The sequence below is a fragment of the Bufo bufo genome, chromosome 2, assembly GCF_905171765.1.
Source record: "Bufo bufo chromosome 2, aBufBuf1.1, whole genome shotgun sequence".
Classification (NCBI taxonomy): domain Eukaryota; kingdom Metazoa; phylum Chordata; class Amphibia; order Anura; family Bufonidae; genus Bufo; species Bufo bufo.
This window is the reverse complement of record NC_053390.1, coordinates 204360302-204373693: the sequence shown is the minus strand read 5'-3', so window position 1 is coordinate 204373693 and position 13392 is coordinate 204360302. Positions and strand designations below refer to the sequence as shown.

Genomic DNA, 13392 nt, shown 5'->3' with positions numbered 1-13392 from the left:
ATGACACTGAAGGGGGGATCTGTGGACGACACTGAAGGGGGATCTGTGGACGACACTGAAGGGGGGATCTGTGGACGACACTGAAGGGGGGATCTGTGGAAGACACTGAAGGGGGATCTAGGGAGGGGTGTGGGGATGTTGGGTTGGGAGGTCCTGGAGGGGTGTTTGGGTGGGAGCTCTGGAAGGGGTGGGAGGTCCGGGGGGGGGCATAATTTTTTTTGCTATTGGGCCCAGTCATTTCTAGCTACGCCCCTGATTGGTAAGATTGGGCGGGCACTGGAGCGATAGAGCGCCCTGCTCTAGGAGAAGTCAGCGGGAGATGAAAGGAGGAGGGGCCAGCTCCTGGTGGTGTGGGGCACATGGCGCAAGCATGGCGGTGGAGGATCTGACTGAAGCCTAAAGACCAGACATCAAGGTAGACCTGCAGAAGAAGGTGACAGCGCAGTATGTGATGTATACATGTGTGTAATGTATGTAGTGCAGTGTGTGATCATCACATACGGCACTACATACATTACACACATGTATACATCACATGCCCCCTCACAGTAATAATGCCAAGATATGTGCCCTCTTCACAGACGTAATACTCACACATGCCCCCTCACAGTAGTTATGCCCAGATATGTGCCCCCTCACAGTAGTTATGCCCAGATATGTGCCATCTTCACAGTAGTAATTCTCACTCGTGCCCCTTCACAGTAGTTATGCCCTGATATGTTCCCTCCTCACAGTAGTTATACCCTGATATGTGCCCTCCTCACAGTAGTTAGGCCCAGATATGTGCCCCCTCACAGTAGTTATGCCAGATATGTGCCCTCTTCACAGTAGTAATGCTCACATGTGCCCCCTCACAGCGTTTGCATTTCTTTCTGGCAAAGCTACCTGGTTCCGGCCCGCAAAAAAATTAATACCAAGTCTAGTGCGGCCCTCAGACGAAAAATGGTTGGGCACCACTGGATTAGAAAGTCTACTAAGGCACTTGCTCATGTGACTGTTGGAATGCTTACATACTACACTGCAATACATTTCATAGGATTTGTTGGAAAGTTGGCATTTTTAACAGTGCCACATTGAACGTCGCTAAGCCCTTGATCCTTTTTAATGCTCATTGTTTGCTAAATACTTGTTTGTATGCACTTGTTAACAATAAGGATATGACCATACAGTACAGTTGAATACACATGGCCAAGCCCTGCCCACCAGCAGTGGCCAACCGCTGTGCAATTCAAATGCAAATGGTCATTTGTGTTGTCATTGGCTTCCATGGGTGGATGGAGCCTGGCAGTGTGAGTTCAATGCAATATGAGTCAATAAAAGGGCTGATACTTTTAACCATGGTGTGTATGGATAATTTTTTCCACTGTGTTTAGACATCCTATTGGAAGATTAGAGCAGATGGTTTGGCCAGCTGCACAGTACAAATCTTTATTTGCAACTAAATAAAGTGGATAAAAATATGAATAACTATATGGTACAGATGTGTCCTTCCTTCCTCATGAGATCGCCATCTTTTTAAAACAACATGTGTTTAGTTGTGGCCACCCAGTGGTTGTCCTATGAATTGCAGCCTGACAAGCTAGCTTGTCTCAATATTATATTGCATTGTTTTCTGAGACATTGAAGTCCTCAACAAAATTAGAACTAAGGCAATAGTGGGCATATCTATATTTGCATTGCTACAACTTGTGGTTTGGTGGTTTGACATTTTCTTGTGCTGAGGGTTAAATGTGTTCCAGCACAGAGAAGCATCTTTAGCCTGTCCCCTATCAGCCCTAATAAATGAGCAGACTTCAAACTTCCATTTGGCTAAATCTCCCAATTGACTTATTCCCTGCAGAGAACAGAAACATTAATCAGGCAATTCACAAATTACAGACGCTGACTCACATTGTCTGCTGCTAATGTCCTCTAACTTTTTTTAGATACAAAAGCCTTTACTTCTAGTATTGAGTTTTACAGTTCTGCAAGTTTTCAGTCAATCAGTTTTTTATGTATGATATAACTTGACTGCCGAAAGTGAACAATAATGACCCTAATTGAAGGAAAAGCCTAGAAAACATCAGATTAGGTCAATAGTAATGTACCTGTTTTTTTTTTTTTCTTAATTTCAATATTTTTGCATACATTTACTGCAATGTTCCTGTAATAAAAAAATGTTCTAGATTTATAATAAGAGGTATATGAAGTACAAATGATGTTTCAGGTGACTTTTCAGGATAAGCTATCATGGGTACCTGAGAAATAACACTATAACTGGCTATTATATGATTTGTAATCTGCATTTTAGCAGTTTTCCCCTCTTCAGGCTCTATCTCTAATTACTAGTTTTTCCTGACCTAGTGGGTACAAACTGGTTGTGTTGATACCTCCCACAGACTACACATGGAGAAGACGGGTGATTCTGCCCCCTATCCCTCAGGTGCACACCTTTATGATTATTACCCACAAGATAATATGCCCCTACACTAAGTAAAAGTAAACTCACTGTGGAGTACAACATATTAATTGGGACTAGAGATGAGCGAATTTCATATTTTGAAATTAGTTTGCATTCGTTTACTGGTAAAAGCAGAATTGCGTTATGGATTCCGTTACCACAGACCATAAGGCAATTTTATGACGGAATGCATAGAACTGAGGCATTCCTTTAGAGGCATTCCATTATTCATTCTGTCATAATAGAAGTCTATGGGCTACATAACGGATCCGTCCAATTTCCGTTATGCAGGGGAGGACTCCCCATAGACTTTTATTATTACCAGTAAACGAATCGCAAATGAATTTCATAAGTGGAAATTCGCTCATCTCTAATTGGGACATATACAACATATTATTCCATATGTAGTATAGCGCCTCACAAGTATATATAAACCTACAAACTGTACGATACAACACAGTGATAAGTTATAATAAATATCATTAATTATTGTTGCCAAATAGTTAAAAAATCAAAAACTTCAAAAACAGAACATGCAAAGATGGAAGTGACATCACCAAAGGGGTGGGCGAGACAAGATTTGTCTATACCAATAATGACACCGCCCATGGTAATGTGAAGCCAATTATTTCAATGATTATACAAAGCTGCAGATACATAAAGTGCGGTTAAGGAATCTCTGCCAATGCCCCATATATACCATCTATATTATAGATACCTGGGTCCACAAAACCATATAAATAGATCATATTGTTCCCAATTGCTGGAATAGCCAATATAACTCATAATGTCTCCCACCACTAGGATGCCACCAGCCCCAATGCACGTTTTATCCATTGCTTTCTTCAAAGGTGTTTCATATAATTATGGATGGTATAATTATTTGTATAAACGGATCTTGTCCCACCCTTTGGATAATGCTGCTTCCATATTTGCATATTCTGCATTTTAACTATTTGTTAACAATAAAGATTTACATTTTAATATCATTTCTGAGTGTGTTGTCTGATGCAGTTTGTTTATAGGTTTATATTCACCTTTATAGGCAGTAATGGAGGGCATTACACAGCAGAACTAAGACAGTAAAACACTTATTAGCCAGCAGCATGGTATGTGTGGCTCTCTGTCTCTGCCTTTCTCAAGCAGCTCTTCACTTTTTGCCATACCCCTCCTGCTTCCATAGATTTATAAGGGCTGCAGATGTATTCTGACCAATTATATGAACTATTAACTCATTTTTACAGAAGATGGATTTGAAAATTGCATTGATGGTGATGCAGGGGAAGGAAGAAAGAAATCTGATAAAGGGAGAAAACATTTTTATTTGATAACATATATTACAAAGTTTGTTATAGTCACCTTTACTATTGATTTGTAAAACAAATTTTTTTTTTAAGACAGCAACTATTATTAAACGACACACCACCCACCATTGATTTGTGGTGTGCCAATGTTGATCAGATCTGCCTAATAGAGGAGCTTGCTAGTTGGGAATCCAGGAATCATTCCAAATTCCTTAAACTTTGGGGTCCTTGGAGGTGAGCAAGGCAGGACTGTGTGGCCGTAACTGGGTCTACACGATCCCCTCACCATGAGGATCCCAGCGATCCACTGAAAGAACACTGAGGTTTTTGGTATTGTACTCTTGTCAGGCCTGTGAATATTAAATGCTAATTTGCCAGGGTGGTCATGGATAATGGTCATGTTGAGATGTATACTATATACTTAATATTATGCACTGGAGCGCCATACACTTTCTCCCCCTTTACCTCTTCTTTCTTCCCTAAAACTTTCTTTCTTTTCTGTGCTGCACTGGCAAAGGGGAACAGTCAGAGAACCTCTAGAACCTCCTCACATTTTACAACATTGCAGTGAACCAGCAAGAGCTTCTGGCTTCTAATGCTCTTTCTGATCGGCTTACTTCCAGCCTCTGTTCCTCTGATGTAAATTTTCTCTTCTACGTCCCCCATACACACACAATTTCTTCCAGACAGAAAGTGTGAATACGGGTTCTAAAGACTTTGTATGCAGACTATACGGCCGGCGTGATGATGTAATCTCGCGTCACACGGGATTTCAGCCGAGATCTTTAAGGAAGATGGAGGCTGGCGGCCTGTCAAGAGCAAATGGAGGCGGTAAGTTTGATTTTTTTTTGTTTTTTTATACTATTTCAGGTTAAATCGATTCGCTGACACGAAGCACGACGAAATCCAGCTTCTGGGAGAATCAAATTTATCCTGAAATTTGGATCGAATTCCACTTTGTGGGATTCGATTAGCTCATCTCTACTCTTAAATGTGCTGCAGGGGAGCTTTGTGGTAGCACCATGGGGGAACAGAGGAGTAAATAGACATAAAAAGCATTGATCTCCGGAATCTGTGTCAGCAGTACTACTCCTGCAGTAATGCAGTTTAAAGAGCTTAATTGAGGTGGCAGACTCCCTTTAAGGCACTGTATTGTGGTATAATATTCTGTTATCATTTAAAATGATCCTTAGTACCACCTACAGTACATAGGGAAAATGTTGCATGTTGTGTTTCTGCTTTCAACATGCTCTATTGTTTCATTTTTGTAGTGTTTCATCTGATATACTGATATGTCTTTACAATAATTTCTGCCCTTTCTGTGTATAGGAAGAGATATGATAGTCAAAGGGAGCAGGACAGAGAGAGAGCAGAGGGAGTCCATGGGCGTCCGCAGAAATGTTTCCGTGGGGGCATAATTTTATTGACATCCATGCTCTGCTTGTTTCTGAGAATGTAATGAAGGGGAGGGGCATATTCATTATCACAAAGTATAATAACGCATAAGCTGTGCAGTGGCGGATCCAGAGCCTGGTCTCGGGATGGGCACTTCCAGATTATTTTCTGTCCGCCGCCACAAAACAATGGTGCTTATAGAACAGACTACACAGTGTAGAGGTATACTGTATATTGTGAGGCACAGTGTATGCTATATGTGTATAACATAAACATATTTCACATAAAAACTTACATTACTTGGCTTGGCCCTTGGGGATCTCGGACACCACTTCAACACTTGGCTGGGGGGCTCGGCGGAGCTGATGTTGTGTTTTATCCTAATGAGAAAAATTTCATAATAAGGATTTGGAGAAGGGGCAGAGGAATAGCAGATCAGGGAGAGGATGGTGCTGTTACTAGGGGGTCATACCATGTGGAAGTAATAAAGCCCACCATAATGCCCCCCAGTAGAAATAATTCTCCTTATAATGTGACAGTGCAATAATTACCCCCTTGTAATGCACCCAGTTGAGCTAATGTCCCCATAGTGCTCCCATAATGTGCCAGTATAAAATACCCCTATATAGTGCCCCCAGTAAATGCCTCCTCACCCCCCTTCCTCCTAGTGCCCCCCATAATATACCAATATAAAATGCCCCAGTAGATGCCCTCAGTGTCCCCCATAATTTGCAAGTATAAAATACCCCTTCTTAGTGCCCCCCCGTAGATGACCCCATAGTACTCCTCTCCCCTCTTCCTCATAGTACCCACCATAATGTGTCCCAGTATAAAATTCTACTGTACAGAGCCCCCATATAAAACCCCCCTTCTTTGTGGCCTCAGTAGATGCCCCTATAGTGCCCCCAATAATGTGCCAGTAATAACAGCCCCCATCATGGGCCAGTAATAACAGCCCCCCCATCATGTGCCAGTAATACCAGCCCCCCCCATCATGTGCCAGTAATACCAGCCCCCCCATCATGTGCCAGTAATGACAGCCCCCCCATTATGTGCCAGTAATGACAGCCCCCCCATTATGTGCCAGTAGCCAGAGACACCCATTATGTGTCAGTAGCCAGAGACCCCCATTATGTGCCAGTAGCCAGAGACCCCCATTATGTGCCAGTAACCAGAGATCCCCATTATGTGCCAGTAGCCAGAGACCCCCATTATGTGCCAGTAGCCACCAGTATTGTACACAAAAAAAAATAAACACTTATACTTACCTCCTTGGCAGCGATGCGATGCAGGCCTCTTCCGGCCTGTGTCCCACGCTGTACGGCTCAGGCGGCCTCTGATAGGCTACCGGCCTAGTGCCTGCAGCCTATCAGAGGAAGGGAAATGGACACGCCTCTCCCTCCCCTGCCTCAGCACAGTCATCTGTATCGCTGTCCTGAGGACGGCGATATAGATGACTATGGAGATGAACGCTTCCACAATGGGAGCGTTCATCTCCTTGTGCCCCGCCGCCGCCCCCCCACTTCTGAGCAGTTTGGGGGGGGGGAAATTGCCCCGTTTCCCCCCCTGGATCCGCCAGTGCTGCAGAGCAGAGGCAGAACTAAGTTCACAGATTTCCAGGGCCCCAGGGGGGGGCACTTGCCCCCCATTGCGGACGCCCATGAGGGAGTCATTTCTTCCACTGAACTTGCACATCAGTATGTTCCGATAGTAAAGCATGAATGTATTGGGGAAGATTTATCAAAACGCATGCCTTGTGATAATATAGACACATCCAATGGCAGTCTGTGTGCCAGAATGAAATCTATGGCAGAAAGCTGGCACAAATGAAGATAAATGTGCCGTTACTGGTCTAATTTGGTCAAATCAGCTAACAAAGTTTATTTTGTTCTAATTAGAGATGAGGGAATTTCTTAAAAATTCGATTTGGCTGCTTCACCGAATTTTACAAAAAAATTTGCTTCGTGACAAATTACTTTGTCACGAAGCGCATTTTTTTGTAAGTACCGTAGTGGTTGCAATAACAGGGAGCTGCGATAGCGCAGCCCCCGTCATTGTACCCCTCAGATGCTGCATTCATACATGATTGCGGCATCTGAGTGTAATTTTATACTGTTTTTAACACAAAAAAAACTATTACATCAAACTTACCGCCTCCATTTGACCGACGGGTCGGCCGCCGCCATCTTGCTTGAAGATCTCGGCCAAAATTCCGTGCGGCGCGAGATTATGTCCTCACGTCGGCTGCCGTGGTGACATATGACGTCATCACACCGGCCGGCATGATGTTAAAATCTCACGCTGCATGGGATTTAGGCCGAGATCTTCAAGCAAGATGGTGACTGTCGGCCCGTCGCACGCAAATGGAGGCGGTAAGTTAGAATTTTTAGTTTTTTTACACTACCTCAAGATAAATTGATTTGTTTACACGAAGCACGAGGAAATTCAGCTTCAGTGCGAATCAAATTTTTCCTGAAATTCGGATTGAATTCCACTTCGTCAGCTTTGATTTGGTCATCTCTAGTTCTAATAAATTTGACCTGAATTGAAAGTGCCCTAATTGTCCTAAAAGGTTGTATATGACACTTTGGGGTCTACTACTGTATCCAACCACTTTCAAGATCTGAGTGAGCTTATGCATTCTTGATTAAAAGGTATTGAAAGTACCTCATGTACTCTTAATGAATTATGCTGAGAAGCAATAGATCAATGCATAGCATGTGGATGTGCGATCTATGCTTCTTTTTTCATGTTAGAATAAGGGTGCATTCACACCACGACCGTATAAATGGATCTGCATCCATTCCGCAAATTTGCAAAACAGGTGTGGACAACTTAGGCATTCTCTATATAGCGCTGGCCATGTGCAGTCCGCAAATTGCCGGTGTCCGTGTTTGGCGGATCCGCAATTTGCGGACCGCAAAACACTTACGGTCTTGTGAATGCACCCTAAAGATGTGTTTTAGACACCAGCAAGAGGTGTGGATAGTCTCTGATAACTGCAGTCACATGATATGTGATGCAGCTGGGGGAAGTAAAAAGAAATAACATGAGGGGAAGGACCAAAGGGGCCTTTGGTCAACTGATTAGATGACGTCTCAACACGAAGGGAAAAAAAGCTGTTTTCTGCTGTATTGAGAAACAAATAACTGCACAACTTCTGGTCTCGAGGCTAGGGTACCAAAAGACAGCGAATGCTTTGAAATTTTAAATCAAGGTGTATGAGCTAAAAGTATATCTGGATAAGGGCTTGTCACTGGAATATCCCTTTATTGTACAGTTTTGGACATCTGTGCACAAGACAATAATAAGTGAACTATGATGACCAGTAATGTACTTTTTGGCCCATGTTACTATATGATTGGTAAAGTAAGGTATTTTGATATATTTCAACTATTAGAAACATGTTAGGCTGAGTTCACATCTTGTTTTTCCCATCTGTTTAATGTATACAAAAAACGTACACATTAAATGGATGCCTCACACTGATGCATACAGTCACATCCGTTCACCATAGAGTTCTATTGTAAATAAAAACGTATACTTTTTTTTGCCATTGTAAAAAAACATACTTTTTTTACGGGACTGTGCAGGATACAAGAAAGTATTGTGCTATGTTTTTGTATCCTTTTTTTTTAAACATATACATCAAACAGAGGCATAAAACGTTATGTGAACCCACCTTTAGAAATTACAGAATATTATGCAGTAAATTTGAAATTGTTAACATTATCATGTATTTGCTTAAACTATTTCTATATTAGCTGTTACTAATGTTTTTTGTTTCTTTACAGAGTGGCCTGAATTTGTTAGTAACTATGCACCGTGGTGGGCTACACATACACTAGACTGGCTAAAGTATGGAAAAAATGTGCTGGTTGTACATTTTGAAGAACTTAAACAAGATTTATTCTTTCAACTCAAGAGAATGATTAACCTCCTGGGACTCCCAGTCTTAGCGGATAGACTCCTGTGTGTTGAAGGCCAAAAGGATGGAAACTTCAAGCGCTCAGGTCTCAGAAAGCTGGAGTATGACCCTTACACTGCAGATATGAGAAAAATGATTAGCAATTACATTAGGACAGTAGATGCAGCCCTGAAGCAAAGAAATCTCAGTGGAGTTCCAGAAGACTACTATCCAAGATGATGACACTGCTCTGTCGAGAATATTTCTGGGGCAGTGGTTCCCAGCTGATGGCTACTTCCACCCAGTGGGTGGCTTGAAGACTTTCTGCTGCTATTAACTGTTAAAGATTCTTATGTGCATGAAATATGAGCAACAAACAGCGCTTCAAATATTTGGCAAGAAGTTTAGACATGTTCAGTTATTGTCTTCTTAATGCAGATTTTCTGCATGGATTAAAGTACATTCTGATTGATACAATTGGAAATTCCAAGACATACAACTTTAAAGTCAGCAAAGTTTTTTCCTACTCGTCATTTGGCAGTTTCTGCTGTTATTATGAACAACTTGAGCACTCCATTGTTATAGAAAATAATGATTGCACAGTTAGAGCTAAAAGAAAAATGTATTAGTGCCTCTGAATAATAGCCCATGCACAACAGATTTTTACCCAAACTGTATGCATGAGAAAGGGTGTGAAAGTCCAATCCTCGGTCTTGCTGAATGACCGATGTGTGCTGAAGCCTGAAAATCTTGCCTAACATGCTCTTTATACATTTTTTTCCTCCTTTACAACTAAATTAAATACTGGTTTACATGACAAAAGAGATGAGATATGTTCCAAACAGTACCAAATCTACAACGTATAGGTTACCCCAAGATTATCTAGACTAGACACAGATCTGATAAGTAAGAAAGCATACAACATCCAACTCACCTGATTCTGCTATTCTTTAGGCTACATTCACACAACTATGTAAAAAAACTGTTAAAACAAGAAAAATGGTAAATGTTTAATTATAAAAATGGCCATAAAAAAACAGCCTCCCCCCTGCATTGTATGGGGGCTGTCTGTCTGTTAAACGGACAAAATGGAATATATCCAATTTTTGGATGCCCATAATTTATGGGCCATGAAAAAAAATGGCCGTGTAAATTGACGTGTGAGTGTACCCTAAGGATATATGTCAGCAATCCTGGCATGTCTTGTTGAGTATACTGTATGTGTGTACTCCCTATGAAATAACAGTGCAGGGCCATATTTTCTTAGCACACTGTGTTGTGTCTTCCCTTATTCTTAAAGGGACCAGAGAGGCTAGATTAGCAAACCTGATTGATCCAAACTGTACTTTGTGTTACTATTGGGTTATTTTTCCTGGAAATGTATGATTCAATTAACAATTTCTTCTCACAACTACTTTTTCGTGGTACAACTGGGTGTTAACTGGAACTATAAAATGTTGAGTTCTAAGAAAAGATGTTCATTGCTGGTCCCCTTAAAAATAATTTTTAATCAATCTCATAAAATGCCAAAGCAAAGAATTGACTAGAGCATATAAGTGATGTTTCTGACTTTTCTTAGACTGAAAGCACAAAGCCTGCAATGAAAAATGACTATACTGGTTTCATGGTTTATTTATTAAAATCCATTTTTTTCTAGTTATAGCTTTCATAATGATGTCACTGGCAATGAATGACTGCTGTGATGTCACAATTGCCAATACACCTTTATCATACAGTTAGCTGGCAATAGAGGGTTAAATAGGTTTGCAGCAATTTGGGCTCAAAATTGTAAAGTAACACATTTGCTCAATATACCAAATTGATGATTCTTCTACTGCTTGTCTCATGTGGTCTCCTGTTGCTCCTTCTTGTGCAATGATGTGACGTCCATAGTGCCGATACATCAAATAAGTGCATATTAGTGACAATAATGATGTCCTCTTGGATGTAGTGTCAATGGAGTTGGGCTGTACTCCAAGACTGGAGATGCACAAGACCAGTAGTGAGGAGACAGAATCGGTAAAGTAAATATGTTGCAGAGCTTATTATTTTGCAATTTAGAGCCACAATTCATAGATTTATACATTTCAGTAGCAGCCTTTGATTTACAGACACTATTAAATGAACTTGACTAAGAAATTGGTAAGACTGAGTTTCTTATTGCAGTTAATTATTTGCAAATTGTTCACTGATTAAATCTTTGTGTTGCCCTAATGTCTGTAAAAACAGCTTGCGTGTATCCAGATTACTGTTTAAGAAATGTAGGCATGGCCTGTGGGAGACTCGTCCTGTTCTCTATCTACACCTTTGTGAAAGATGTGTGATACTTCTTGCTGGTACTTTCTGCCCAGACCTGGAGAAAGGATAATTTGGTAAGCATGTGCCTTTTAGGTTTCCTAACATACATCATTTAAAGGCAATTTGGAAGAGGAAGAGCATTTCTCCATTTTGCGTTCTAACTGTTGCAAAGAGATATCTGCCAGGGAAAGAGAACTATCTTGCTAGCACCATCTTTTGGAAGTGGCTTTTTAACAAGACCTGGAACATGATAAAGGAAAATAGCCAAGCCAAGTATTCATCTGCAGACAGCTGTTTCAGGGACCCACTTCCAAAAGGTGCCGCTAACGAGATGGTTCTCTTTCCCTGGGAGATGCCTGTTTTCATGTTATTTTTCCATGGACCATTTTCACTTAGTTTCCATACATAGCTGGCCTCATTACAGAGAGTACCGTAAGTTGTATTTTATAGTATTATAATTTATGTATAAAGAAACCTGAGCCTGAGCTCATATACTTCTGGTGGGGTCCCAAATTTGTATTTACATTTGCTTGATTCTTAGGCAATGAGATTTACTGAATAAATTTAAATGCCTAAAAACATAAATGTCTACACAGTTGTTATCGTGAGCAATAGGTTGTAAAAAGATAAATGGGTATAAGACAAGCCAACAGCAAAAACATATCTCTGCTCCCTACTGAGTACTGCTGCCCTAGGCTTGCCTAAGCGAATAACTACTCACTGTCCTCCCTCCAGATCCAATTAACTTCTGAAAGTTTGACTTCTCTGTGGGGAAGGAAAACACCCAGTTGTGCTGTAGAGTTCTAAATTACAACTTTTACCAATCCCAGTTTTCTATTATTTTTTTGAGAGTTTTCATGCAATTCAGCATTGTTATCTCCTTAAGAAGCTAGAACTGTGATAAGATTTTTTTTAGACTTACTTAAAATACAGAACTGAAATATAGGATTGCACTATTATAAATGGGACATATTTTTAGATTATATGAAGTATTTAAGAAGAATTTGAATAAAATATTGTATACAGAGAAAACTAAGCTCTTGGAACATTTACCACTTTCTTTTGAGGTACGGTTTTTAGGTTATAAAGAGCAGTAACTGAATTGTTCCAGGTAAGTTATCCCACTGAAAATTTCAAAAGGCTCTGGAGATGTGCACAGTATGAAGCTTCTTTATATATTTTATAGTTCAACATGAAATTGATGGACTAAACAGGTTTTCCCATAATCAACACTTGCTTATCTACAGGATAGGTGTCAGATTACTGGGTATCTGACTACTGGGACCTACCACAATCACCTTCATTTAAATTTAAATAGAGGGGCAGCTGTACATTTGCCCTGCAATTCCATTCAAAGCCACTTGAACTGGTTCTGTACTCTATCTCTGTCAATCCCATAGACTTTGAATAGATTGGTAGCATGCTTACACAAATGCTAGAACATTCAAACAGGGGACATGAGGCCCCCACACTTGTGATTGGTGGGTGTCCCAGCAGTTAGACCCTCAGTGATCACATACTTATATCTAGTTATGGAACAATCCTTTTAAGTACCTGAATGAATTAGCAAATTAATTATTGAACCAAAGTCACAGTTACCTAGAAATATTTTAGTAATGCCAAACTGGCCATCATTCTACATTCCTCTCCACATTTCCTTGATAGCTCTGAACATTGAAGATTATAATTACTATGGTCATGGGCCCCTATTGCACATACATTTCCATTGCCTAGATGTAAATGTAGTTTTGATAATTAATTGTCAAAAAAATAAAAATAAATCTATACTAGTAAAATAAAAAATAAAATTTTATGTTATTATTATTTTTATTATAGTTGTTAGAAGTTCTAAATACAGTATCAGAATAGTTTATAATTTTATAATAGTTATGAGAGCACTTTTGATAACTATGCTGAGTCCAGTTTGGATCAGTAGACCTGCTGTCATTCCGGGTAACTCGGCTGTAATATGGGTGCATAAAAGTCATTGGGTGAAACTGGCCTAAACCAGATACATAAAAAAAATCCTTTAAAAGCTTCCAGGGGTT

The 13392-nt window shown here is 40.4% G+C and overlaps 1 protein-coding gene across 2 annotated transcripts in view; it reads left to right on the top strand.

Annotated features, from left to right (window-relative positions):
• WSCD2 (WSC domain containing 2) overlaps positions 1–9868 on the top strand; it is a 573456-nt gene extending 563588 nt beyond the window's left edge. For both annotated transcript variants that reach the window (XM_040416044.1, XM_040416045.1), the window contains one exon: positions 8934–9868. In XM_040416044.1, coding sequence (XP_040271978.1) covers positions 8934–9286 — 353 coding nt within the window. In that variant the 3' untranslated portion in view covers positions 9287–9868. The remainder of the gene's footprint in view (positions 1–8933) is intronic.
• Positions 9869–13392: the final 3524 nt, after the last annotated feature.